The sequence below is a fragment of the Fonsecaea nubica genome, assembly GCF_001646965.1.
Source record: "Fonsecaea nubica strain CBS 269.64 chromosome Unknown Scaff10, whole genome shotgun sequence".
NCBI lineage: Eukaryota > Fungi > Ascomycota > Eurotiomycetes > Chaetothyriales > Herpotrichiellaceae > Fonsecaea > Fonsecaea nubica.
Genome location: NW_019173683.1, coordinates 296976 through 322481, shown reverse-complemented (window position 1 = coordinate 322481; position 25506 = coordinate 296976). Strand labels below are relative to the sequence as shown.

General features: G+C 52.1%; 9 protein-coding genes across 9 annotated transcripts; 4 read left to right on the top strand and 5 right to left on the bottom strand.

The window, feature by feature from the left end:
• Positions 1-339: 339 nt before the first annotated feature.
• AYO20_02396 (hypothetical protein) lies at positions 340-1393 on the top strand (the record flags this gene model as incomplete). Its single annotated transcript, XM_022640700.1, has 5 exons — positions 340-807; positions 866-901; positions 958-1040; positions 1115-1320; positions 1383-1393. 5 exons carry the CDS (start codon positions 340-342, stop codon positions 1391-1393), a joined length of 804 nt encoding a protein of 267 aa, XP_022503349.1.
• A 586-nt stretch (positions 1394-1979) lies between these two features.
• AYO20_02395 (hypothetical protein) lies at positions 1980-3203 on the bottom strand (the record flags this gene model as incomplete). Its single annotated transcript, XM_022640699.1, has 2 exons — positions 1980-2988; positions 3169-3203. The coding sequence occupies 2 exons, from the start codon at positions 3201-3203 to the stop codon at positions 1980-1982; spliced, it is 1044 nt and encodes a 347-aa protein (XP_022503348.1).
• Positions 3204-3924: 721 nt separating this feature from the next.
• AYO20_02394 (hypothetical protein) lies at positions 3925-5094 on the top strand (the record flags this gene model as incomplete). Its single annotated transcript, XM_022640698.1, has 1 exon — positions 3925-5094. One exon carries the CDS (start codon positions 3925-3927, stop codon positions 5092-5094), a length of 1170 nt encoding a protein of 389 aa, XP_022503347.1.
• A 1251-nt stretch (positions 5095-6345) lies between these two features.
• Positions 6346-8165, top strand: AYO20_02393 (hypothetical protein; the record flags this gene model as incomplete). The annotated part of the gene is made up of 2 exons (XM_022640697.1): positions 6346-6402; positions 6516-8165. The coding sequence occupies 2 exons, from the start codon at positions 6346-6348 to the stop codon at positions 8163-8165; spliced, it is 1707 nt and encodes a 568-aa protein (XP_022503346.1).
• Positions 8166-9380: 1215 nt separating this feature from the next.
• AYO20_02392 (hypothetical protein) lies at positions 9381-12517 on the bottom strand (the record flags this gene model as incomplete). Its single annotated transcript, XM_022640696.1, has 2 exons — positions 9381-12341; positions 12410-12517. 2 exons carry the CDS (start codon positions 12515-12517, stop codon positions 9381-9383), a joined length of 3069 nt encoding a protein of 1022 aa, XP_022503345.1.
• An 817-nt stretch (positions 12518-13334) lies between these two features.
• AYO20_02391 (hypothetical protein) lies at positions 13335-18551 on the top strand (the record flags this gene model as incomplete). The annotated part of the gene is made up of 3 exons (XM_022640695.1): positions 13335-14259; positions 14424-17869; positions 17946-18551. 3 exons carry the CDS (start codon positions 13335-13337, stop codon positions 18549-18551), a joined length of 4977 nt encoding a protein of 1658 aa, XP_022503344.1.
• A 66-nt stretch (positions 18552-18617) lies between these two features.
• AYO20_02390 (hypothetical protein) lies at positions 18618-20204 on the bottom strand (the record flags this gene model as incomplete). Its single annotated transcript, XM_022640694.1, has 3 exons — positions 18618-19535; positions 19612-19856; positions 19979-20204. The coding sequence occupies 3 exons, from the start codon at positions 20202-20204 to the stop codon at positions 18618-18620; spliced, it is 1389 nt and encodes a 462-aa protein (XP_022503343.1).
• Positions 20205-21106: 902 nt separating this feature from the next.
• Positions 21107-22822, bottom strand: AYO20_02389 (glucose-6-phosphate isomerase; the record flags this gene model as incomplete). The annotated part of the gene is made up of 2 exons (XM_022640693.1): positions 21107-22265; positions 22323-22822. The coding sequence occupies 2 exons, from the start codon at positions 22820-22822 to the stop codon at positions 21107-21109; spliced, it is 1659 nt and encodes a 552-aa protein (XP_022503342.1).
• Positions 22823-23550: 728 nt separating this feature from the next.
• Positions 23551-24387, bottom strand: AYO20_02388 (hypothetical protein; the record flags this gene model as incomplete). Its single annotated transcript, XM_022640692.1, has 2 exons — positions 23551-24077; positions 24171-24387. 2 exons carry the CDS (start codon positions 24385-24387, stop codon positions 23551-23553), a joined length of 744 nt encoding a protein of 247 aa, XP_022503341.1.
• Between the last annotated feature and the right edge of the window lie 1119 nt (positions 24388-25506).

Sequence of the window (25506 nt, the reverse complement as noted above, 5' to 3'; positions counted from 1 at the left end):
AGCCTCGTCGTCTTCAACAGTCCAATCAAAGACTGCATGCTCGTTTCTCCGCATGGACATCAACCCCGGACATCGTTCGCCGTAAAAACACTCGGTACATATCCGGCGGGATGGTCCCCCAGTAACCCCTCAGTGCTGCAAATGCCTTGACAACCCAAAACCAACATCATAACTCCTCGGCATAGAAAACCCCTTTGAGTAATGGGATGATTGTCCCCAAAATTTGGAGATGTTCCGTCTTGGGAGTTTGGAGATACACTTTTGTGAAGTTCGCTCAAAGAAACGACTTTTTGGCCCCTTTACCAAACGACCAATTTTCTCATACGAAGCATTCAAATCATGTCTCTGAGGTTGAAGGACAAAGTGTGTATCATCACAGGCGGCGGCCATGGCTTTGGAGAGGCCATGGCTAGGCGGTTCGCCGAAGAAGGGGGGCGAGTGGTCATCGCCGATATCAATGCCACGACCGGGACCAAAGTCGCATCCGAGATCAACGGCGCGCATGGCGAGAAAACGGCGTTCTTCCAGGAGACAAACGTCACCAGCCAGGCTTCGTGGGCGGCGTTGCTGGAAGCCTCATTAAAGGAATTTGGCAAGGTCGACGTCGTGGTCAACAATGCGGGGACGACATATCCCAAGAAAGCCTCGCACACGGTCACGGAAGAAGAGTACGACAAGGTGATCAGTGTCAACATGAAGTCCATCTTCCTCAGCGTCGCCGTAGTGGTGCCATATTTTATGGAAAAGAAGGCGGGCACCATCCTGAACGTGAGCTCGGTGGGAGGAATCCGAGTCAAGAACGGGCTGGTAAGTGTTTGGCCACAGGGTTTCTCTCCTCGGATCCAGATGCTGACAAGGATTGCAGGTATGGTATGGTGGAACAAAAGCATTTGTAAACAAGGTATTTCCTCACCCGTCGCCTGAAAGCTCATGCACTGTCGCTGACTTCCCGCCCAGATCACCGAGGGCCTCGCCTCAGAATACGGCCATGCTGGAGTCCGGGTCAATGCCGTCTGCCCCATCCTAGCATACACCAACCTGTCAGCTGAGCCCCCGTTTTTCGAATTGTCTCTAGTTAGATTCCACATAACTGACTGGCTGGTCCATTATACAGGGCACAATCCTTCATGGGCGTCGACGACACACCAGAAAACAGGGCGAAATTTGAAGCATCCTTCCCGCGAGGCGAAGCGTTGAAGCTCAACACCTCGACCGGGTATGTCGCCAACGCCGCCGTGTACCTTTGCTCCGACGAGGCAGCGTTCGTCAGCGGCATATGTATGCCTGTCGACGGCGCGGCAACTGTGTTTGCTGCCGGAGGTACGTGCCCCCTAAGAAAATCCGTATGGGCAGCCTGAGTGAAGCTAACATGCACCTCACAGTTGGCAAGTAGTTCGAGAGTCGGTTACACTCTGGAGGGAAAGGGGGGAAACAGTTTGTCGAGAAAGTGATTTCTGCCGAACCGGGTCGTGGCGGCTTTCTTTGAACCCAGTGGGCTGCTATCGCACTGTGTCTCTGGAGGCTTTTCCCGACATGGCCTGGAGAAGAAGGAAAGAGGACCTTGAGGATCGAGACGATTCAAACCTGATGGAGGTTTTCAGGAGAATGACCACAACGCACCCCAGAGCTAGTACTTGGTCGTTCAGACAGTGACCCCGTGTCAATCAATCATATGGCTAGACTTCTCGGTCCCTCGTTAGTTTAAAACACCTTGACAATGTCGATATACCAGACAGATGCAGTCCCGGTATCGTATGCTGTGTCAAAAGCGTTTCGGTTGGCATGCTGGGAAGTAGAAACAGTTTTGACGTGATATGCGATATTGGCGGTTGACCTTGACAAGGGGCTTTTCTTACAAGTACATGCAGATAGGACCCTGCTAACTGATTTCCTTTTTTTTGGACGACTTACGAACTCGCCTACTACTCGACCAGAGTTCCAAATCTTCATAAAATATCCCCCACGTATTGCTTTTCTCTCTATCTCGCTTTTGTCGGCCATTCAAGCGCGCCATGCCACTCGGCTCCGAGCAAGCGCCTGGCCAGATCCAAAGTCTGCTGCGCCCATCCGGCCAGAAACCATTTCGGGGAGCCACGGCCGAGGCCGACGGACCAATGGCAGAATATCACCAGAGAGACAGGGTCGTTCTGTTTCAGCAGCGAGATGTAGCCTTCCGGCAGCGCGGACGGCCAAAAGACCAGGTGTAGCCAGGTCGCTGGCTGGCCCGACGTGACGGAAAGCCAGCTGCCAAGAAGGCGGATTGCCTGAGTGCGGAGAGCGCGGACCTCGCCAGGATCTTCGGATGCACTGTTCAGGGACTCGAGCCGCGCGAGTGCTTGCCGGTGGTTCTCGTCCAGCGGCGTAAACTGGAAGCGTCGGCGCTGGGAGAAAAGGCCACTGACGGGGCTTTCGGCGAGGTGAGAATGTAGTTGTCCGATCAAAGACCACGCGCCGCGCAAGGCCGACAGTGCATGGACAAGCTGAGCAGATGCCTCTTCTGGAGCCCTGTCGGCAGGTATGGTCGCCATACAACCAAGCTGGAACACGGATATCAGCAAGGAGAATGCCAAGACTGCGATGCAGTTCTCCCTGGTGATTTTGGTCACGGTGGATCGGAAGAGGTGCGTGGCTTCTCGACAGTTTTGGTATGCCGCGAGGTGATACTCGCTCGGGTTGGGTGGTTGGAGAAAGCAGATATGCAGAGCCGACGTCGCCAGGATTGCGTGGCGCAGGAAGCCGTTATTCTCCGCGTGGCCGGGGACCTCGATCTCCCAGGTCCACCGGGTGTCGTCGAACCAGGCCAAGGTAGCCGCGGTTGTTGTCACAAAGCTCGACAAGAGCTGGACAGGCTCCGCAGTTTGACTCAGCGGCGGAGACGGGTTCGACCAACATTCTACAGCGTTTGACAGACTTGATGGAGGCTCTGGCGAATGCGAGGCGGGTTCCGAGCCGTCCGGGTAGTTCTGATAGTCACATTCCTCGCCGCGCCTCTCGCAGTGTCCACACCGTGGCGCCTGCAAGTTGCACTGCCAATGGGGGAGAGATCGATCAGCCTCATGCAGGTACAACAAATCAAGGTGGTGGACAGATACGGCAAGGGGAGCCAGCCTCTGGTCCACAACTGGTCATAGCCTCGACTGTGGACAGTAGGACTGGTTGGTAGCATACCCTGACGCGTCTCCTTTTGCAATTCCTACACCCATTCCGTGTCTTGGTGTGATAGGTTCTCGAACCAACCATGTTGCACAGAGCATCAGCATATCCAAGAAGGGATGATCTGAGACTTTGACGGGGAGGGATTAGTATACGAGCAAGAAGGAGGCACAAGCAATACCTAAGCCCTCGCCCCTTCGCGCATCGGCTCGCTCCAAAAATTAGTCCTGGCCCCCTCACGCGGCGCCAGTCTAGGCTTCAGCCTCACACGTCGACGATGTAGCCACAAGCGAAAGAGAGATTCTTCAGGTACTTCAGTGAGAGAGGGATGTGCATCATGGGGGATGCTATCACCTATCTTGGCTTCCAACGAATCTATCATCCGACGTTGAAACCTCCATTTCCAATTTCCAGGGCTGCGACCCGGACATGAGGTTGGAAAGACCATGTACAGCCTTGCCGTTTTGGGTTTAGTGTACGAAGTGCCAAGCCACCCGTCTTGCCTGCGCCCGGGATGCGACATGTTTCGCGATGTACCAAATGGGGCCAAATGAAGTCCCAAACTCATAACTTCGGGCACTGGGAGAGTGCCTCGAGTGGTCGACTAGACGCAGACATGCATGTCACTCAGGAGATGAAAGCCTCCCCGGGAGACGCGAGAATGATTTAAGGACACTCTAAATCCTCGAAGATGTTGACCCTTCGGCAGCCAACTGTTCCTTCGTTTGTCCCATTCCTTTTCTATTTGTCTCTGTCTTGCATCTAGTAAAGATGTTTTGTCTGCTATGTTTCCTGTGCACTTTTGCACTGATCGCCGCGGCTCAAACCCCACCGTCCACCGAATACACGGTCCAGCACGTTGCGGCCTTGGACAACTTTCTTGTCGAGAATCTAGCTGTGCGGGCCAACGGCAAAATTCTTGTGACGACTTCGGCTCCCGCGGCGACATTATGGCAAATCGATCCCGAATCGTCCCTCAATGCCACTCTTGTCACACGCTTTCCAGGCGTGTCTGGCTCTTACGGCATCACTGAGCTCCAGCCAGATGTGTTCTATGTGACCACCGGCAACTTTTCGATTCAGACCAGACAACCCGTTCCGCAGTCATTTGCGCTGTTCGAAGTGGATATGACGGGCTTTCACCAGCTTCCCACCGGCAAGATAGTCACCTCCCCAACTCCGCGCAAAGTCGCTTCAATCACGGATGCCACTGTCCTAAATGGTCTTACACATGTTGACGGTGAAGACGGATTTGTCCTGGCGGCGGATTCGTACGCTGGTGTAGTCTGGAAGGTCGATATTGCAACAGCCAGTGTCACGACAGCTATAAAGGATGCGTCGATGGATCCCAGTCCCTCCAAAGCGGCAGGAATAAATGGCTTGAAGTATCAGAACGGTTTTCTCTATTATACAAACACAGGGTCAAACCTGTATTACCGCCTCGCAATCAATGCCGACGGTACTGCTTCAGGGAGCCCCGAGACCTTGGCGCAAATCGCAAAGCCCGACGATCTCATCTTGGATGACGCTGGAACGGCCTATATCTGTCAACAGGTCAACGCTCTGAGTAGCATAGCCAGCAACGGGACACAGCAGGTGTTAGCAGGCACCATCAACAGCAATACTAGCTCACTTCTCGGGCCGACTGCCGTGGCTTGGGGAAGAGCTGCATCGGACAGGAACAAGCTGTATGTGACAACGAATGGAGGGCAATCGGCTTCTCTGAACACGACGTCGGGATCGCAGGGGCTCTCTGTGATTGGACCTATCGCTCAGCAATCCACCGCGTCGAACAGCTCTTCGACTTCGGCTACCTTGTCAGCGACACAAGGAGCAGCTACACAGACACAGTCCAATGGAGGGGCCGCTGTATATTACGACCAAGAAATGCGTCTGTATTTTTCCATTGCTTTCCTGGCTCTTTTTTCTGTCCAGTTCTAGACGATCTCTGGTTCGCCGCGAACTTGTCCTCAGAACAATGGGATCAATCGGTCGAGAGACGGTCAACCTTTTGAACCACGATTAGATGCACTGACACCGTTGATCAACGCCTTATACCATATTCATAATTGTCTTCAAAATCAAGATCATTTACCACAGAATACTGGAAGTGGGGTTCTCGACAGGCTTCCGTGTTCTTTTGTCCAACTTGTGACGCTGCCTCGGGCAATTTCTGACCTGCTTGATCTTAGCAGTCTCTTGCGTATGGCAGTCGTGGAGAGACAATCACAGAGGGCCATACCAATCTCCAGGTAGAGGCAGAATAGTGATGGGCTTCATTTTCGAGTGTTGAGATGGTGGTTAAGGACAGGAAGAGTCGAGATGGCAAGTAGCCGTTGAAAACGAGGAAAGCGCGGTCCCGACTATTATTCCCGAAACAGCAAACCAAGTCTGGACCGATTTCGGATTAATGTTGCGGCGGGTCACGGCCTGTCTATATTGGTCCTAGCGCCTCGACGTTTTGCTCGTCTCGGAATATCATTATTGCATCCCGAAAGGTCATCGTCTTTTCTGATATCAAGTTCGGTGGTGATGGTACCATCAACTTAACAAAGACTCAGCATCCCGCTTCCTTTGCATCAAAGTTCTTCTTCATCTGTCCATCGGTTCCATTGTCGTTGTTACACAATTGGATCGCAGCTTGAACGTGTCTTCATCGGACCGCGCATCTGCTATAGCCGAATCGTGGCGCAGGGGTTTCTTCACCGTTCAACCTAACCTGAAACAATCACGTCTTGCGATCTGTGCTGGTGGAGCTGGGAACACTCAGCCGAGCTAGAGCGCAATTATTCTTCGTATTTCGTACCGACCATCAGTGCACCTGGAAATATTAATATTGTCAGCCACTGAATCCCCATCCGGCCTTCCACGCCAAGCAGATCAGGCCATCTACCTCCAAAAGAACTACGTTCACCATCTGCAAGGCGAGAGACGCAAATTGTCCCTACAGTACCAGCAGCCGCCGCTATTGGTCCATGGTCTGTTTCGTCAAATCCGAAAAACGACATCGTTGTGGCTGGCGCTGCATTGAGTAATTGGCCCACCAATTCCCAGAATTTTGTTGCCTAACGACAACCATGTTTATATATTGGAGAAATAACAGAAACAACCGGACATGCTTGCGATAGGGCCTGGCTCGACTACCCGCCTCCGCTAAATGTTGATCTACTGCAATCCGCCACATCGTTAACAATGGTCTATCACGGGCCTAGTGCTGGCTGCAAGGCGTGTAGAACTCGTCGGGTCAAGGTAAGTCGGCGGATGTCAGCTGCCCCGATAATTAAATTGACCGATTTTGAATGCTCATGATGCAGTGTGACCAAGGCAAACCATCATGCAATAACTGCACTAGACGACGCCAGATTTGTCCCGGTTATGCTGATGTTTTCGACGGGGCACATAGGAATCAAAATAAGGTTGTCATACGAAGAGTGGAAAAGCAGAATGCCGCAAAGGAGACAGATTCCTGCGCCAGCACTCCCAGCAGGGATGGTTCGCCAGACTTTACTGCAACTACGCTGTCAACAACGAGACTCCAGGGCCCGCTTCAATGGGTCATATATTCAGCGGCAACAGAAGAGAGCCTGGAAGACCAGGACGATCGTCAGCAGCCAGAGGAGGTGCCTCCCTCCGAAATTGGCGATTCCGGACCCGGCAACACTCATCTCACAATCGCCGATTCAATCAAGCCGGACCCTCAGACTGCCTCCATCAATTTCTTCTTTCGCTACTACACAGGGACCATCTACGACCCTCAACTTCACAACTCTCTTGCACTGATCTGGCAACCGCTGTACCTGAGGTCTCCCGAGAACTCACCGTTGAGGCTTGCTACGGCAGCAGTGACGGTCAATGTTGCGATGATGTGGAACTTCAGAGGTTGCGACGCACGGCCAGCACGACAACTTTTCACCAAAGCGCTAGAAGCAACGAGAAAGGCCATCGGTCATCCGACGCAGAGCAGCATGGATGAGCTTCTCATGACGATATTGGTCTTTGACCTCTACGATGCTTTACTCCTGCACTACGTGCCTGGGCCTTCGACGTACGGTAAACACAACACTGGAGCCCTGGCTTTGCTCAAACACAGAGGCCATGCCAATTATTTGACCAAAGTCAGCCAGGGCCTTACCAATGCAAGCAGGCACGCTCTTATCAATCATGCATTAACTCGACGCACGACGATACCCACAGAATCAGCACAGCTTTTTGCGCATCCGTCAATTACAGACCCCCTTGCCTCACAACTCGATGTACTAGGGATGCAGAGTGCCAATACACAAGCCCGTCTCTGGGCCCTGAGACGACAGAATAGCTCGACGCAGACTCCTGGACAGCGCCGGAAAGCCTTTGAAGAGATAATTGCCGAAGCAATTCGGATCGATGACCTGTTTATGGAATGGAAACGAAACATTCCAAACCCCAACTGGTTGCCGCAATTCGTGCCCCGCGAGGATGTCGCCCCCTCTGTCGTCAAAGCAGGCTTCTACGGCAACAGATGCGCTGTCTGGTCTGATTTGACTTTCGCACAGGTTTATAATCTACATACAACTCGACGTATCTATACGTTGCAAATGGTCCGGCAAGCCTTGGCCGATGAACCTGCTCTCCTCACAGATTCGAGATACCGCGCCATCCTTGCAAAGGCAAACTCGACCATACAGACCTTGATCGACCTTGTGCTAGAAACGATTCCCATTCACATCGGGGACACGCTTGTGCCAACGAACCCAATTCATTGTTCGGAGGTCTCGTATCCCTGTAAAACCACTCGAGACCCGCTCACTGGCGAAGTCACAAGCGTCCCGGATCTGGAACACAGTGACTTCCGGATGAGGGCAGCGGCAGGAGGGGGATGGATTATATTCCCGCATTTGCTTGAAGTATACCGCTTCGCCGACCCCGAGGATGATGCCGAACCGGTAATACTGCGCCCAGGCCAGTTGGAATGGATCAGAGCACAGATGAAACGCTTGCAGACAATCTTCTTGTTCTGCGATCCTGTCTGGTGAGTCCGTCTCCTGTCTGTAATCAGACAGCGGCCCATTCCCGATCACCAGGCTATTTGTAATTCTGACACATGACATGCGTCTTCGCGGCACAGGTTCCAACGACCTCCGTCACAGGAAGCAAGCACAGTGACAAATCCGAGTTCCGAGACATACTTGACATAGGCTAGCAACTTATGAGCCAACTTTGTCAAAGTGGCCAGCGGCCCTAGCCAAATCCACCCGTGTATGGTGGTCAATGAGAGCCGTGTCCATTGCAGCTTCATCCGGCTTTTGATGATTTCCCTCGTCGAAAAGGGTCCGCCAGGTAATCAGCAGCCATAGACAGGTGCTTGGTAAGAGTTTTATACTCTGACCGCTTTTCAGCCGGGTTTGTATACAGTGGTATGAATGAATTCACGTTCGCGACTCCTGCCAACCCAAGAATTGCGACCGATCTGCGCATCTCAATCAACCCCTCCAACCATCGACCGGGCTATGCATACCGCTTTCAACGACCGCGACCAGCCATTTCCGCAAGTTGAAAAGACGCATCTTCCTGCGCTCGATACTCTGCCGTTCATGTGGAACTGTCCTATAAACAGCACGCACCGCGGGTCGTGATTTATTTTCCACTCTTATCCATCCTTTTCTCCAAGGTCAGACGTCTCTTTGGGGATATGTATGAGACAGATCGGCGTCGGGGGTTGGTTGCATGTGTCGCGGTTTGAATGAATGAAATGAGCGAAGTGGAGTGAAGTTAAGTGGCGGATGCATGTACATATGAAAGTATCATATGCAGACGCCTTGACGGGATCGAAAGATATGTATGGACTCGTACGTTTCCTTTTACATCGGAAGATGTCGCAGACGTGGGAAAAGGACATCTAAGGACAGACGTCTTGAAGAGTGAAGCAGAATCCTTGACAATGAAACAGTGAATGGATGTGCGGATGAATGGATGGAAGAGAAGGGAGGAGTGGACGAGCAGAGCCTATCTAGCTAGGTAGCTGGCCAGGAGCTGGCCAGCTGGCCATTTTACATATATACCTATCTATGTAGGTACATAACACTGCTAATGTCCTCCAACGCTATATAATAGCTAGCTCGTCACTCACACGTCACATTGTTATGTACAGTACATACATACACTCTCGCAGTACTCGGGGTACTATTCTTCACGTGAAAAGAGTGTTCGAGCAATATTCGTTCCACGTTGCTGTGGAGGGGGTTTTGTTTTTACCTCGCACTCCTCAAGAACTCAACCACCCCCCTCGTGTAGCCGACCAGCTCGCTCAGGCGTGCTTCCTCTTCGACCATCGCTTGTCTCCACTCGACGACTTTCTCCCTGATGTCGTCGACCTCGCTGACGAAGTCACCGTGGACGCGTAGAAAGACGCTCATCCAGGTATTCACCAATTCAAAGGACTTTCTCTGGCGGAGCTGGTGGGTGAGGAAGTCAATAAAGAAAGGCATCTCGGGAATGGTGAGAGAGCGGATTTCCAAGTCGGCAGCCGAGGGAGGCAGAGAAGACAGGTGAGCTGTCAGTGGAGATGGGTCGTGGAGAGGCGAAGCAGAGAACGCTTCGAGGAGCGAGGAGAGTTGTGGCGACTGTTGGGAGAGTGCCTGATTCGTGGACGCGAGGCGAGAGATGCGCGAACGCTCGGAATCGTCGATGGCTTTGGCAGGGGTGGCGATGGATATCTCGTTTTCTGGCTTGCTGCCGTTGGTGAGGCTGCTTGATCCCAAGAAAAAGGGCGCCGCTTTGGGCTTCTCTGGCGGCTGGATAGGTTTATTTCTCGCACGGATGCTGTCGAGATTGAGTAGCGTTTGCCATCGTGATTGGGGTTGGAGCGACAGTGTTAGCAGTCGCTTGTCCAGCTGGTCTACCACCGAAGAGTCGTCGAATCCATCAACGACAGCTTCGTCCTCCGACACGTCGTCGTCGATGGCAAGTTGAGTGGCAGCATTGAACGCAGCGGTCGTCTGGCTCAAGTCGATAACTCCACGAACATCGTCAATCTGCTTGGTGGATATGTGATTGAAGAGTGTCTTGTTTGTCCAGATGAATATCCCCGAACATCCGGCATGAGTAGTGGCCAGAAACTCTCCCGTCCTCGAGAATGCCATGTTGGTACATGTTGCATCCGTCTTGAACGCGTCGATCAAGTGACCTGTAGCGATATCAAAGACGCGAATAACCGAGTCCATTGAACAAGCTGTAATCCACCGCCCGTCGTGTGAGAAGCAATAATCGTATATTTGACCAATACAACCCCATAACTCGCGTACAACTCTGTATGTTTCGATGTCAACTATGCGGATACACAAGTCGTCGCAGGATAGGGCCAGAAGGCCTGAGACAGGGTTGTATCGAATTGCAGTGGGCACTGCAGAGTCGAGGGTTCTTCGTTCCATGATTTTGCCAGATGAAAAATCCCAAAAAATGATTGTCCCGTCCAGGCTGGTGGTGACCATAGTCTGATTTAGATTGTCAACCACAATGCCCGTGATCGTGTCCCGATGACCACGAGGAGTGAGAACCTGAGTTGAGCTGGCTTGTTGTAATTTCAACTGCTTCAGCTGAGCAGGTGTGAGCCGAGGCGGGTATCGTTGGCGATGGGCGCCAGATTGCAAGTTGAACATATCGAGACTGCCCCCTGCTGACCCAACAATCGCAAATGTCCCGCAAGCAGTGATGGCAACGCTGGTTACGGGCTTGTGGTCTCCAGTTTCCAGTGCCCATCGCCCTGCTTTCTTTCTTCCCCACGACCATGTTCTCGCGAATTTATCATCAGCATGAGCCGTGATGACACTTTCCCAGCCAGTTGTACTGATTTCTTCTGCATTGACATTTTTCGTATTGGCCCAAATGGGGCCGCTAACCGTGCCCATTCCACCATCTCGATTCAGTGAACAGGCGATATCAATGATTGGTGGCGCTTTGAAATCCTCCACAGCTGAGGCGTCGTCGGCGAGGAGACCTGACTTGCGGGCCTTATGCTTGACAGCGCCTTGACTGAGCTCTGTGCTTTGGCCATCTTTGCGCAGACTGAACCCCCACAAACTTCGGTCTTGAGCCGCGGACATGAGCCATTTGCCGGCGGCGTCTGAACCGTCTGAAGCTGCTGGTAGGAACATGAGCCTCGTGATAGACGCGGCATGTCCGCTCCTAGAATGGAGGAGTCGTGGGACGGGTGAAAAGGGATTCTGATCAAATACCCACGTTCTGAGAGCGTTATCCAACCCAGAAGAGACCAAGACTGGTTGTCCGGCGAGGAATTCGACCTTGTTCACACCAGTGCCTTGTCCCAAGCTGGAAGTTTCATGGGCGCCTCGCACCACGCCAACTACCTTTCCACCACGATTGAGATCCCACAGAGTGATATCGCCGCTTTGAATGCTAGATGTGGCCATGATACCCTCCTTCCGGCCGTCGTCGCCTGCACCCATCCCGTCCGTCCGAAACGTGATTGAGGTAATTGGCTTCTTGTTGTTTGCCTGGCGCAGATCCAATACTTGTTCATCGGCCTCAACATCCGTGATATGGAGAGAGCCATCGGCATATGCAACTGCTAGCAAGCAAACTGCAGGGGCTGGGGCAAGTGCTGTAACACCACCGGAGCGAGAGGAGGGAGCGAGGATGGTGTGGACCAGCCTTCCTGTACTGACATTGTAGACCTCCACCGAGCCATGCTTTGTGCCTACAAGCACTTTATTCAACAGGGTTGGCAGAGTGCAGGCCTGACCTGTAAATGAACCACTCGAGCGATTGTTGATTGAGGTTGAAGAGGAAAGGATAGAAGTATAGTGTTCCAATGAATCGCTACTCCAGACCTCGAGGCTCTCTGTGCCACAGCCAACAATCCATGATCCAAAGACGAGCAATTGCCGAATCTCTTGTGCGTGGGTGTCGTCAACGTCCAATTCTCCTATCAACTGCCCTCTCTTGAAAACCCAGACTCCTCGGGACTCGTTGGGCTGTGATCCACCCCAGGCGACAAAGACTCGGTCTCGGTAGGCATGGGTGGCAGTTATCGTGCCAGGACATTTCGGGCGAGTAAGGAATACGAGATTAAGGCCCCGTCGCAAGTCATATGTGTGTAACGTCTCGCCGACCGAGGTGGTGATCTGGAAGGTTGTCTTCCCTAGCGGAACAGAGGTGAAGGGAACAGAGGTTGGTGATACCAGTCCTAGAGTCTGTGAAAAGAATGAGCAAGGCGGATCAAGCCGCGAGGGTCAGGTGGAAGGTAGGAGATCCAACATACTCTGAAGGGCGCAAATAGTCTGGAGCTGGTAGGAGGAGGCTTTTCTTTGGTAGTGGTCAGCTCCCTCCGCTGCCTTTTGGCGAGGGGCAGCTCGATTGCTTCGTCCATGGGTAGAATTAGAGTACCCTTTACCTGCCTCGCCTGCAAGTATTCGTCGTGTAAGTCGCGGACTATGACATGGAAACTATATGGCACTCCGTACCTTGGTAAGTAAGTGAATGTTGATCAAATCTCTAAATTTTTTCCGCCAGACACTCACCGCCCGGCAGAAACCTCCACTGACGTGGACCTGTGGGGAGTTAACTAAAACACTCGGTACACGCCTGTGTTCACTCCTGGTTAGGTCCTGTGATTGAGCGACTGCCCACTTCTGGGCGACGTAGCAGCAACTAATGCCCCTCACTTAGGTGCGCCTATTTGGTTAGCCCTGCTTGTTCTAGGCTCTGGCACCACTAAAGGCGACACACTGGTTAAGCACTGGCTGACGAACCCCCACTTACTCATCCTCCCGCACACAAATTTTCGCCTCATTGCGACCTTCCATCCAACCATCTTCGTCAACATGGGCGCTGACACTTGCCTGCATTCTACGGAGCACAGACAAAGAACAGCTCGAAGATCTGATCTTCCCAATGAGAGTCGAGATCGATTTCTTGTCTATTTGTCCATTTGTCCATTTGTCCAAGACATGTATTAATCCACAATCCTTTCTCTATCGTGGCGCTTTGCTATTTCCAATATATATTCTTCGATATCGTCATTCTTTGAAACTCCACTCTTTCCGAGAAAAAGCTGGTCTCTTATCAAAAGTCTCAACCTTTTCTTCCCCACAGCTTCAGCTCGGATAAGTCGGGGCATTTTCCCTCCTCCATCTAAAGGAAGAAGTTCTCGGCTATTTTACTGTCCTCCTACATCATCGATCCTCATGGAGATTTATTCTCCCCTCCGTCGAACACCTACTAGCACCTCTGAAAACGACACTGACGATAACGCCGTTCTCACTGCTGTTCAGTCGACCAGCTCCTCTACTACATCTGCCCCTCGCCCTACCCAGAGACTAACTGGCCGCACCCCTTCAACCCATTCCTTATTGGCCGCGCACAGGAATCCCGATGTCCGCAAGGGTGCCCCTGCTGAGACTACAAAGGCCTCCGCTGGCCGCTCGAGCATAAGTATGCCGCCTCCGAACACCAAGCCTAGCGCTGATAGACGTCTATCGGCCTCTGTTTCGTCAATTCGCTCAGTGAGGAAGTCTGAGGAATGTGCTAGGAGCCCGCCGTCTTCTGTCAAATCTGTTAGAAGCATTGAAGGAGACAGGACACCTTACGGCAGCTCTCCAACGGCCCAGAACTCTACAACAGCCCATGATCCCACGATCGTTACAACCACATCTACTTCCATTGCGCCCGGTCTGCCTGTGCTATCCCCTCCAGCCTTCAATCCAAGCGTTCCTAATCCTTCAGATCTAGTCTCAAATACGTCATCTCATATCGCCTCCCCAACTACATATGCTCCCAAAAGCGACATGGCTTTACCTGCTGCGACTAGCAGCCAATCCTCAGGAACTACTGGAATCGCCGGGAAGTCTGATGGTGCAGATACCGCATTCCCTGCTCGTCCGCCTCGGATACCCCATCCCCGTTCAGCTTCCGGTCGACGCTTGAGTACTGCAGGATCTTCCAGGAATGAGAGCATTAATTCCGAGAACAAAACGCCAGTAGGCAGAATCGGGGTTTGCGCTCTTGATGTCAAGGCCAGAAGTCGACCCAGTCGTCAAATCTTGACACGCCTTCAAGGAGAAGGGGAATTTGAAGTTATCGTCTTTGGTGATAAAGCAATTCTCGACGAGGGTAAGTCTTCCTACTTCTTTTCACCCTCTAGACGAGAGGCTGACTTTGGTAGATGTTGAGAACTGGCCCATATGGTGAGTAGAGCAAAGAAGTGCCTGTCTTCTCGTATCTGAATGTCGTTCTTCTAACACAGCTTAGCGACTATCTTATCTCTTTTTTCTCAGACGGCTTTCCTCTCGACAAGGCGATCGCATATGTCAAGCTACGGAAACCATTTGTCGTTAATGACTTGGCCATGCAAAAGGTCCTTTGGGACAGACGTTTGTGTCTAAAAATCCTGGACCAAATGCAGATTCCTACCCCGAAGAGGATAGAAGTCAACCGCGATGGTGGACCAAGGCTGGAGTCGCCGGAGCTTGCCCAGCATGTGAAAGCCATGTCCGGTGTGGTACTAGAGGGTGCAGAGGATGGTACAGGCGGCGGCACTCCAACTACAAAATCCGTTGAACTGACGGAAGACGGAGACACTTTGGTTGTTGATGGGAAACCATTCAAAAAACCCTTTGTCGAGAAGCCTGTCAATGGAGAAGACCACAATGTTATCATTTATTTTCCCAAGAGCCAAGGTGGCGGCGCCCGACGACTTTTTCGCAAGATCGGCAACAAGTCTTCAGAGTATGACCCCGACCTGAGCGTTCCAAGGTGCATCACGGAACCGAACAGCAGTTATATCTATGAGCAATTCTTAAAGACGGAAAATGCCGAAGACGTCAAAGCCTACACTGTAGGTCCCCATTATTGCCATGCCGAGACGAGGAAATCGCCAGTCGTGGATGGTTTGGTCCGACGTAATACACATGGCAAGGAGCTGAGATACGTTACGAAACTTAGCGATGCAGAGAAAGAGATGGCGGCCAAGGTGTCACGGGCTTTTGGGCAACGCATCTGCGGTTTTGACCTCTTGCGAACAGGGTCGGCGAGCTTTATCATCGACGTCAACGGGTGGAGCTTTGTCAAAGATAACGAGGACTATTACAACGACTGCGCAAAGATCCTGAGAAATATCTTCTTGGCTGAGAAGTGGAAACGCGAGAATGCCCTTGGGGAAGAAGTGCAGGTCGAGAATGGAGGCGACGGTTCTCAGAGCCGCGTAGGGACAAGCCATTCAGCTCGATCGGCACTCAAGACGATCTTGAAGTCCCCCAGTATGACGAAGCTGTCTCAACATCTGCCGCATTCGTCGAGACACCATCATCCAGTACATGCTGGTTCACCTAAGACTTCTTCATTAACCACGCCAATGAGTTCGCCACCAAGCATTGAGAAGACTACTCAGACTCTAGTTGTACCGACCGCGGGCGAAAAGGACAGCACTTCTCCATCACCTCTTCTTGCAGCCCCAGATGCTGCTGACAGTGGTCCAGGCACCACGGCACCTAATAAGGAAGAAGGGCCTGCAGCTCCTATGCCAAGTTCTAAGCATTCATGGAAGCTCAAGGGCGTGGTCTCAGTCATCAGGCATGCCGACCGGACTCCAAAGCAAAAACTAAAATTCACAGCTCACTCCCAAGTGTTTGCCGATCTGCTGAAGGGTCATCACGAGGAGGTGCTTCTGAAGGGTGAAGCTGCGCTGGCAAGCGTGCAGACGGCAATCAAGGTTGCGCTGAGAGACAAGCTTGAGGACCCAGATAAATTACGCAACTTGCAAAATGCATTATCCAAGAAAATACATCAGCCGGGCACCAAGGTACAAATCAAACCAATGTTCCGCAAAAGGAAGCCAGAAGAGATGCATCCATCCGATGTCGACACTCTTACCACGATAGAAGCTGAACACCAACTGCTCGACGCAGTCTCCAATGATGAGAGAAAAGGATCAGTGTCTAGCACAAAGGATTTGAGGCGAATGCAGACAAGGAGTGACTCAATGTCTGGTGCCACATTTTCACGTTTCTCAGCTGCGGAGAATGATCTTGTCCTGGACAAGCTGCAACTGGTCATGAAATGGGGAGGGGAACCTACGCATTCGGCTAGATACCAGGCGCAGGATCTCGGTACCAATATGAGGGACGACTTCAAATTACTAAACAAGGAAGTGGTCGATGATGTCCGGATCTTTACGAGCTCAGAGAAGCGTGTCAAGACGAGTGCTCAAATATGGGCCGCGGCATTCCTCGACCGCCAGGATCTGCCCGAAGATTTCATTCAAGTCAGAAAAGACCTCCTAGACGATTCCAACGCTGCCAAGGATGTGATGGACAAGGTCAAGAAGAAGCTTAAGCATCTCCTTCGCGAAGGAACTGTCCCGGACTCGTTTGCGTGGCCCAAGGATGTTGCAGAGCCATATGTTGTCATGCAAAATGTGGTTGATCTGCTCAAGTTCCATCGACAGGTAATGCGGCACAATTTCAAAAAGCTTTCAACCGGCGCTGTGGCTTCCCTCAACGCGATCAGTGGCTCTGGAGATGGCAAAGACGGCAACGGGCACAACAAAGAGACAATCAGCGTCGCCTCGATTCAGTCCCGATGGTGCACTGGCGAAGATGCAGAATTGTTTCGAGAAAGATGGGAAAAGCTATTCTCAGAATTCTGTGACACCGAAAAGGCAGACCCGAGCAAGATCTCGGAGTTGTATGACACGATGAAGTACGATGCCCTGCATAACAAACAATTTCTCGAGTGGGCATTCACTCCCAGTCAATCGCTCCTGGACGAAATGGCGAAAGACGAAAGTCTGTCGTCGAGGGCGTCCTTGGAAATCGACAGAGCAGAGGAAATTTCGCAATCCACAAGTGGCTCACGTCACGAAAACGATGTCTCGTCCAACGGTGCGACGTCTGAGGGCAGACAGAGTCTTGCTCAAAAGATTGGATTCAGAAGACAATCAGTCCTCAAACAACCACTCCCGGCGGCTCCTCTGATGTCGTGGGAGCAGGGCGCTTCCTATTTCAAGCTATTCAGTGGATCTGGCGATGGTCGGCCGAAGCAAGATCAAAAGCTTGGTCGATTAAGAGAGCTGTACCGATACAGCAAGATTTTGTTCGATTACATTGGCCCACAGGAATATGGTATCAGTGATGAGGAGAAACTCGAGATCGGCCTGTTGACATCACTGCCCTTACTTCGTGAGATTGTCGACGATCTAGAAGAACTACAGGCCGCTGGTGATGCGAAGTCATTCATCTACTTCACCAAGGAATCACACATATACACTCTACTCAACTGCATCATGGAAGGCGGCATCCACACCAAGATCAAACGCTCCACCATCCCGGAACTTGATTACCTCTCCCAAATCTGTTTTGAACTATACGAAGCCAAAGACGCCGAGACAGCCGAATCTACCTACTCGATACGCATCACCATCTCCCCTGGCTGCCACACGATCGACCCTCTGGATGTCTCCCTGGACTCCAAGCACGCGATTGGAAGCGCTCCGCGGCGATCGCTGACAAACCATCAGGACTGGAAAGAGGTGATTTCTACCTTGAAGGCGAAGTTCAACACAGTGCAGCTGCCCAAGAGCTTTCTGGCGGTGAATGTGAGTGAGAAGCATGAAGAGGAGGCACAACGAAGGGCCAGCTTGTTGCAGAGCGAAGCAGCGAAGGAGAAGCATGGACGTAAAGAAGGAGAGGACAGCGAGGCTGGAGATGTATTTGAGACTGCGAATGTACAAGGCAAAGAATTCTCACTGGAATCGACGCCGGGTAGTCGGCAGTTCGTTCCTGTACAATTCCTGTCTGCAGAGGATAGGACTGACGCAAATGTACCTGCTGAAGAAGGAAGAGGCGTTTGAGTGGCCTGCGGTCTTGGATATTGCGGCTTACAGAACAGTCAACTCCAACGGCAACGACAACGATCAAGGAGACCGGAAAACGGTCCACTTCCGCCATGGCCAGGATCATGGACAGAGAAACAGAAGCTGGGCAGGCACAGTCGATCGCGGTATCATCCTAGTGGGCTCGTGTCACAACCCTGCGATTCAGAATATGAGATTAGATATTAGAACTAGAGTAAACGCACTAGAGCCGATTAGTGTACAAGTATCAACAGCATTGAGGGTTCAGTGGAAACTTTCATTAATGTCTGAAAAAATAAACAATAAGACATTCATGGTGGAGCAGTCGGGGCAGGCTTATATCATGTATCTCTGGATGTACCCGGACAACGACGTCCCTGATAGGAGTATCTGGATGTGTCTGCCCACGCTCTCGCGTTCTCACTTCATGCTCGAAATCAGCTCCCTCGTTCTCGCCCTGATACCAGATGCCGACCATGTTGCTTCGATCCAAGTCCATCCGATCCCATTCCCCAATTCCCCCTGGTCCAAAATCTCCAAAGCGCCCGCCTGATGGAGGCCTAGCTTGGGACAAAATGGTTTTTGCGAGCGAGAGTTCGTACGTCTGTACTCTCAAACATCACGAATCAGGAATGCGCATGGTCCAGTGCACCAGCAATTCCCTCGCGGCCATGGCGTCCTCGTAACTATCGTGGCCTTTTTGCGGACGGTGGCTCCGACTCTGGCTCTGGGTCTGGCCTCGGCCTTGGCTTTGGCTTTGGCTTTGGCTTTGGCTACCGACCACTCCTGGCCGACCAAAGCTCAGGAGACGAGGGCGCTTGACCTGCACGGCGATGCCCAATTTCAGCTTACACAGGTTCTGCAGGCTGCGACCGCCCTCGGTCTTGACGCCCGTGTACCCCTCGAGGATGTGGGTGTCGATGACGAGCGGGTGGATCCAGCGCAGGGCCGAGAAGTCGTTGGAGCCGCCGTGCACGACGACGATGGTGTCGGGCCCGACTCTTCGGTGGTCTCCTCCTCCTCCTCGGACGAGGGCCTCGCGCGCGCGGTCGCGGCCGCCCAGGATCGCCGTGCGCGTTCGCACGGCCTCGCGCATGTCCGCCGCGGTCACGCCAGAGAAGCGCGTGTTGTAGTGCGTCATGGCCACGGCGGGCGCGACGAGCTTGTCGATCAGCACGGCGCCGCTGAAGAAGTCTACCGCGGTCAACCGGATCAGCTCTTGGTCCCCTGTCGCGGAGACGCCCATTTCGCAGTCGAGAGCGATCGCTTCTAGATGGCGAGGTTGGTTGGTTCCTTCTTGTTGTTGTCCTCGACCTTGCTTGTGGCCACGTCTTCGAGGTCCGCTGGGAGGAGAACGATGGGTTCTACTTGCGCTGGCGCTGGCGTTGATGGCTGAGTTCAGTTGTGGAGGAGTCAGCGGTATCGTATAGAACTGCCAGGACTCGTGCAGCAGAGGATCGTCTGGTTCGGGAAGAGTATGTTCAAGAGCTTCAATGCAACCTCCAGTTGTGACGTGTTGGCCGCAACATGTAAAGGCCTAAAAAAAAAGATTGCTGGTCAGAAGACATATGATATATGGAAGTGAGATAAATTCGGTTGGTCTCGAGTTGTACCTTGTTCCTGACCACACCCGTGTGATATGTGCATGATGGGGGAGGAGATTTCTCCTTGGGGTTCGCCGTGGATGTGTTCGGAGTTTCGTCCTCGTCCTCGTTCATGGCTTCTTCTTCCTTGGTGTCGACATTGGCGGTTAGAGTCAGATCCAGATCCGTCTGTGTCTGTGTCTTCTTGTCCCCGTTCACGACACCTGCACTGGCTTTCGACTTTTGACGCTGTGGTCGACGACGTGGTGCTCGTTCTGTCCCAGGTTTCTCAAAGTCAGCCTATGTCCTCGAGACGTCCCGTCCCGCCTTGGGACCCCCTTTGCGCGGCTCAAAAAGAACCTCCTCGCGTCTCCAATCTCAGACTTCTCAGACTCACTTCCACACCGCTTGCATCTCGCCTTGGCCTCGATCTGAGCCGCACTAAGCGGTTTGGTCACGTAGCCCGCTCTTTCCAGCTCTTTCTGGCTGTGGCACAGTAGTCGGAGCTTCTCCAGGCAGGACGGCGAGGGTGTGATCCGGGACCAAGCGATTTCGGAGGTGTTTGGCACGTTGGCCTCGTTCGCGGGCCATAGAGGAGGAGGAGCTGTCGGCGCAGTAGCCATGGGAAGCGTGGGCAAGGCTGACAAGTTGGCCTGACTTCTTTTTCTCTCTGAGTGATGAGGCTGGAGTATGGTGAGGGAGGAGGAAGAATCAGATACAGAAGACGAAGCACAAGATCTGCTCACCTACAACTCACCCACTCACCCGCTCAGCATCTGGAAAGCCGCGATCTGTTTCTCGGTTGTTATGTTTATATTTCTAACAACGGAGTGCGGCTGAAGAGAGGGAGGGTGAAGGACACGACGACAAAAACCACCAGTGCCAGCCAAGGTGTCTGTGAGAGTGAAAGTCTCAGCTCAATAATGCTCTCTTCACTTCAACAGCAGTGAATAAGGCTGAGAAGCGACGAAGGTGGTCAGGCAGCATCAAGGTTGCCTTTTTCCACCCCCACTTGTTATGCTGCTGATGATGTGTCCATCTGCTGTGCTGGGGAGGGCATGTTCGAATTTCTGAGTGGCTGTTGTCTGTTCGAGTCAATGGGCAAGACGAATCAGGGCCTGGTCCGTGGTTACACAGCTTGGTAAAGTTGCAGTGGCCTCGAGCCGGGACAAAATACTTATCACATGTGGATTAATGGAGGAACATGGCGGCTGAAAGAAGTTGGTTAGAGTGTCTATCATGAGGCTGCTAGACAACGTCTCGCATTGACATGGTGGGTTTTGTCGTGAACTGTATTTGAATGCCTTTTTCTCATATAGCGTGTCATACAGCCTCGAAATATTACGGCATATCGTGTCCTTCTTCGTCAGTGTCAATGGGTTGTTGATGTACAACACGACGGCGTCACCCTGTCAAATCGATAATGTCCCCGCAGAGAACCAGGAAAACATCCTGCACCATCACCTGGGTCATTCTTCCCGTTATCCGTCAGCCATGTCCCGCTCATAACGCTTTGTTTTGATATTCATTTCAGCCCGTTCTTAGCCTTGAAAGCAGCAAGCAAGCCAGCCGTCGACGAGTCGTGGTCAGCTCCAGCGCCCTCAGTCTCAAGTTCCTTCTGGATCTTCTTTGCCAGGACTTTGCCCAACTCGACACCCCACTGGTCAAAGCTGTTAATGTTCCAGATCGCGCCCTCGGTGAAAACCATGTGCTCGTAGTAAGCAATCAAGGCACCGAGAGTACCAGGAGTGATCATCTCAGCGAGGATATTGGTAGTTGGACGGTTGCCAAGGAAGGTCTTGTGCGAGACCAACTCATCGGGAGCACCTTCGGCCTTGACCTGGTCGGGTGTCTTCCCAATCATCAAAGCCTCAGCCTGGGCCAGGAAGTTCGAGGCCAACATTCGCTGGTGGAGGCCTCCTTCCACTGGGTTGTGGGACCGGGCAGCAATGATGAAATCGGTGGGAATGAGTTTGGTGCCCTGGTGCAAAAGCTGGAAGAAGGAGTGCTGCGCATTCGTGGCTGGTTCGCCGAAAAAGATGGAGCCGGTTGTGTACTTGACGTAGTCGCCACTCCGGGTGACAGCCTTGCCATTGGACTCCATGGTCAATTGTTGCAAATAGGCCGGGAAACGGTGCATGTACTGGTCAAACGGCGCGACCAGATGAGTCTGAGAGCCGAAGAAGTCGGAGTACCACACACTCAGGAGGCCTGCAATCACAGGAATGTTCTCGTGCAGAGGCGCAGTCTTGAAATGCTGGTCCATGGCGTGTGCGCCGGCAAGGAATTGGTGGAAGTTGTCGTAGCCAATGTAGATGCAGACGGACAAACCAATAGCAGACCAAACGGAGTATCTGCCGCCAACCCAGCTCTCGAAACCGAACATGTTCTTGGTATCAATGCCGAATTTGCTGACCTCTTCGGCGTTGGTGGACAGTGCCACGAAATGCTTAGCGATGTCCGACTCCTTTGCACTTTGCAAGAACCATTTCTTGGCTGTGTTGGCGTTGGTAGTGGTCTCCGCCGTCGTAAAGGTCTTGGAGGCGATGAGGAAAAGCGTGGTCTCAGGGTCCGAGTCCTTGAGAGCCTCAGCAATGTGGGTGCCATCGATATTGGAAACGAAGTGGAGTTTCATGTTCCTGTCTCCGTAGGGTTTCAGGGCCTCTGAGACCATGACGGGGCCACTGGGAAAATGTCAATTCCGCACACACAACCTGCCAGAGGGTGGACGAGAGACTTACAGATCAGAGCCACCAATACCGATATTGATGATGGTAGTGAGCTTCTTCCCGGTATACCCAGTCCATGAGCCGCTGCGGATCTGCTCTGAAAACTCCTTCATATGGTCCAAGACTGAATTTGTCTCCTCGACGACGCTTTTTCCGTCCACTGCCATAGGCTGGTTGGAAACGTTTCGGAGGGCGACATGGTAAACAGCTCGCTTCTCGGTGAAGTTGATTTTCTCGCCAGCAAACATCTCGTCTCGCAATTCTTCAAGTTTGGCCTCCTTTGCAAGCTTTACAAGAAGGTCCAGAGTCTCTTCGGTCAAGAAGTTCTTGGAGAAGTCAAAGAGCAACTCAGTATTGTCTGCGGAGTTCTTGAAGACTCGCTTAAACTTCTCGAAGCGTTGAGGATCTTTTTCAAACTGTTCCTTGAGGACGATGTTGCGGCCCACCGCATTGTGGTGGTCAACCAGCGCTTGCCATGCGGAGAGGTCGGTAGCCTGCGCGAAACCAGGCATTTTGGTAGTATAGGAGGAGAATTGAGGGACTGCTTCTGTAGAGGGATACCGTAAAGAGTCAGCCAATTGAACCTGGAGCTGCGGGATGGTGGAAGAGAGCAATGACAAGAGCTTTGCTCTGATGCCAAAAAACCAAAGCAGAAGGTGAGCGACAGCAGCCGCGGGTTAGAGAAAGATGTTTTGTCCAAAGGGACTTACTTGGACACACGAGGAGATTGAGAGGAACGGAAGCAGGAACAGAGAAATCAATGAGCTGACTATGTAGTGTTGTGTGTGAAGAGAAGTTCGACTCGAATTATCTGTAACGGTTGGCGGATGTTTTGATGGAGGGGCAGTTTGCAAGCAAAATGTTTCAAGCAGCCAACTATGATGCAAGTGTGCTTCAGTGGCTGGATGAGGATGAGCTGATCAAATGCTGCCCCGCCCGTGCCCGCCTTGGTTACTTTGGTTCCCTTGCACTCCCTGCTGTTCCGTACTGCACCAAGTCCTTGTCCTCAAGTCCTTGTCTGCAGCTCGAGTGCGTGGCACCAATGGCCAAGTCAGCATCCGACCGATGAATAAGCCTTAATTCGCAATACCAAATTCAGGAAGCGCCCACTACCAAATGGTAAGGTGTGGATTGGCTTTGTCAACAAAATAGGGAGACATATGCTGACATCAAACATATTCTATTATCCTTATGTTACTCCTATTCCTACACCCTTCCATCTAACACATAGACTTGTGATCTAAACCAAGAGAGCAGCCATAAACACCAAAGAACCAAGTGCGAACAAAGATGTCGAAGATTGACCCTGTAGATCCGTGGCAGCGCCCGTGAATCCGTTGATAGGAGGGACAATGCTCTTCGTGGGGACCGTCGCGTTAATAGGGATGGAAACAGAAGCAGGACTGGTCGTGGATACATTTGTTACCGCGACGGTCGAAGTGGTCGTGTTCAAAGCCACCGTGGTGGAGTTACCAAACGGCGCCATTGTCGTGGTCAAGGGTAGACCAGTCGTAGCGCCACTGAGAGAGCAAACATCGGCAGAAGAGGACGTCATACTGACAGTCACGGTACTTGTGGTAGTCGAAGTGATGGTGGTGGTGTAACTCGTGGTCGATGTTGAGTCACTGGAGCTCGTCACAGAGGAACTTGCAGGAGTCGTTGCAGCCGTGGTCGATGAGGTGGACACAATGTTCATCTTTGCACCGTGGTCTTTGTTGTCGTCATCGCAGTCTGCATCACGGAACGAGCCGTGCTTGAGATCGCAACCTGTGCCCGTAGAAGAGCAGTTGGCGCTTGCAGGACAAGAATCTAGCTTGAATTAGCATACACTAAAACTCATGCTAAGGGATGTGGACTTACATTTGTTTGAACAACAGACTTCGCCAGCAGATGGGTTATAGCAAGTATCCGGACCGCATTGGACGTAATCAGCGCCACAACTAGCGCATCCGCCAGAATCTGAGGGCATGCAGGTGATACGACGAGGAAGGATCGGACGGTCTCCGGCGTAGCTTGCAGAGCCTCGAGCAGCAATAGCCAAGCAGGCACCGATGATGAGAGGGATGTATGAGCGCATGTTTCGTTGAAGAAACCCGTCAAGTCGCTTGAGTTTCAGGAAAGGTATGAGAGTGTCTCGGGCAACAACCACTGTCAATAAACAGGCGTAGAAACCAATGTCTCGGGGTCCAGGTCGGTGGGTGGAGAGGAAACAGGAGAATTTGGGTAGAGTCTGGACATCTTAAGGCGGTTGCAGGAATAGCAAGAAGACATCTTTGTGCCGAAAATGGAAACCGAATAAAGAGCCATTGGAAGCTGGACCCTAGAAGCCGTTTCTAGATTGCATGGCTGTACAAACAAAGAACAGACTGGGGAAACAAAACCACGAATCTTGTCAATTTCCGATACTCAGACCATTTTACAAGGAGCGAATCCAAGGATATCGCGAACGATTCAAACATTGAAAAAATCTCCCGATGTCGTGTAACATCATTGGTAAGAGCAGACATAGGTCTACTCCCTCGATACATGTAGACATGTGTTCTGGAAGCTGAGACTAACACGAGAGTCAAGGGAGCACCATGAACAGGCAGCACAAAGAAAGATCAATGCCAAGAAACAAGTGCACACTCTAGCTCCGAGACCATTGTCTGCTGAAATTAGAGGCAACGGCTGGCCTGTGTTTGCTTGCAGACGAGTTGAGAACGGGCAAACATTGTCGGAGTTGAAGTTGAAGTTGGTTGAATATGGAGCAATGGAGGAGGTAATTTCGGGAGCGGACTTACCCAAATTGTGCAAATACGCCAAGCATTTTAGTTCTCCGCAAACGGTTTCGGCGTACAGGACAGGTTTCAATGACGTCAACGCATCACAATTCTGCATCCGCTTTCCTCACTTTCCCATGTGCCGACATCTCAGTCTCCAGAGAAACTATTGGCCAGAAATCGCGATTATGTTATGGAAAACACATACGGGAGATGGATCTGATAATGGCGTATGAGATGCTATTCCCCATGGATTGGGAGAACGTGGTATACACGCCATTCACAAGAGAGCTTTACCCTGATACAATCGCATAGATATAGCCAGTTCGATCAATAGGAATATGGTCGTCCGAGGGTTTCCTCCCCAACCTGCCCGTACTCACCCCTATAGACATGGACGTGGACACGGCTGAACTTAGACGGGCCTACTGCTC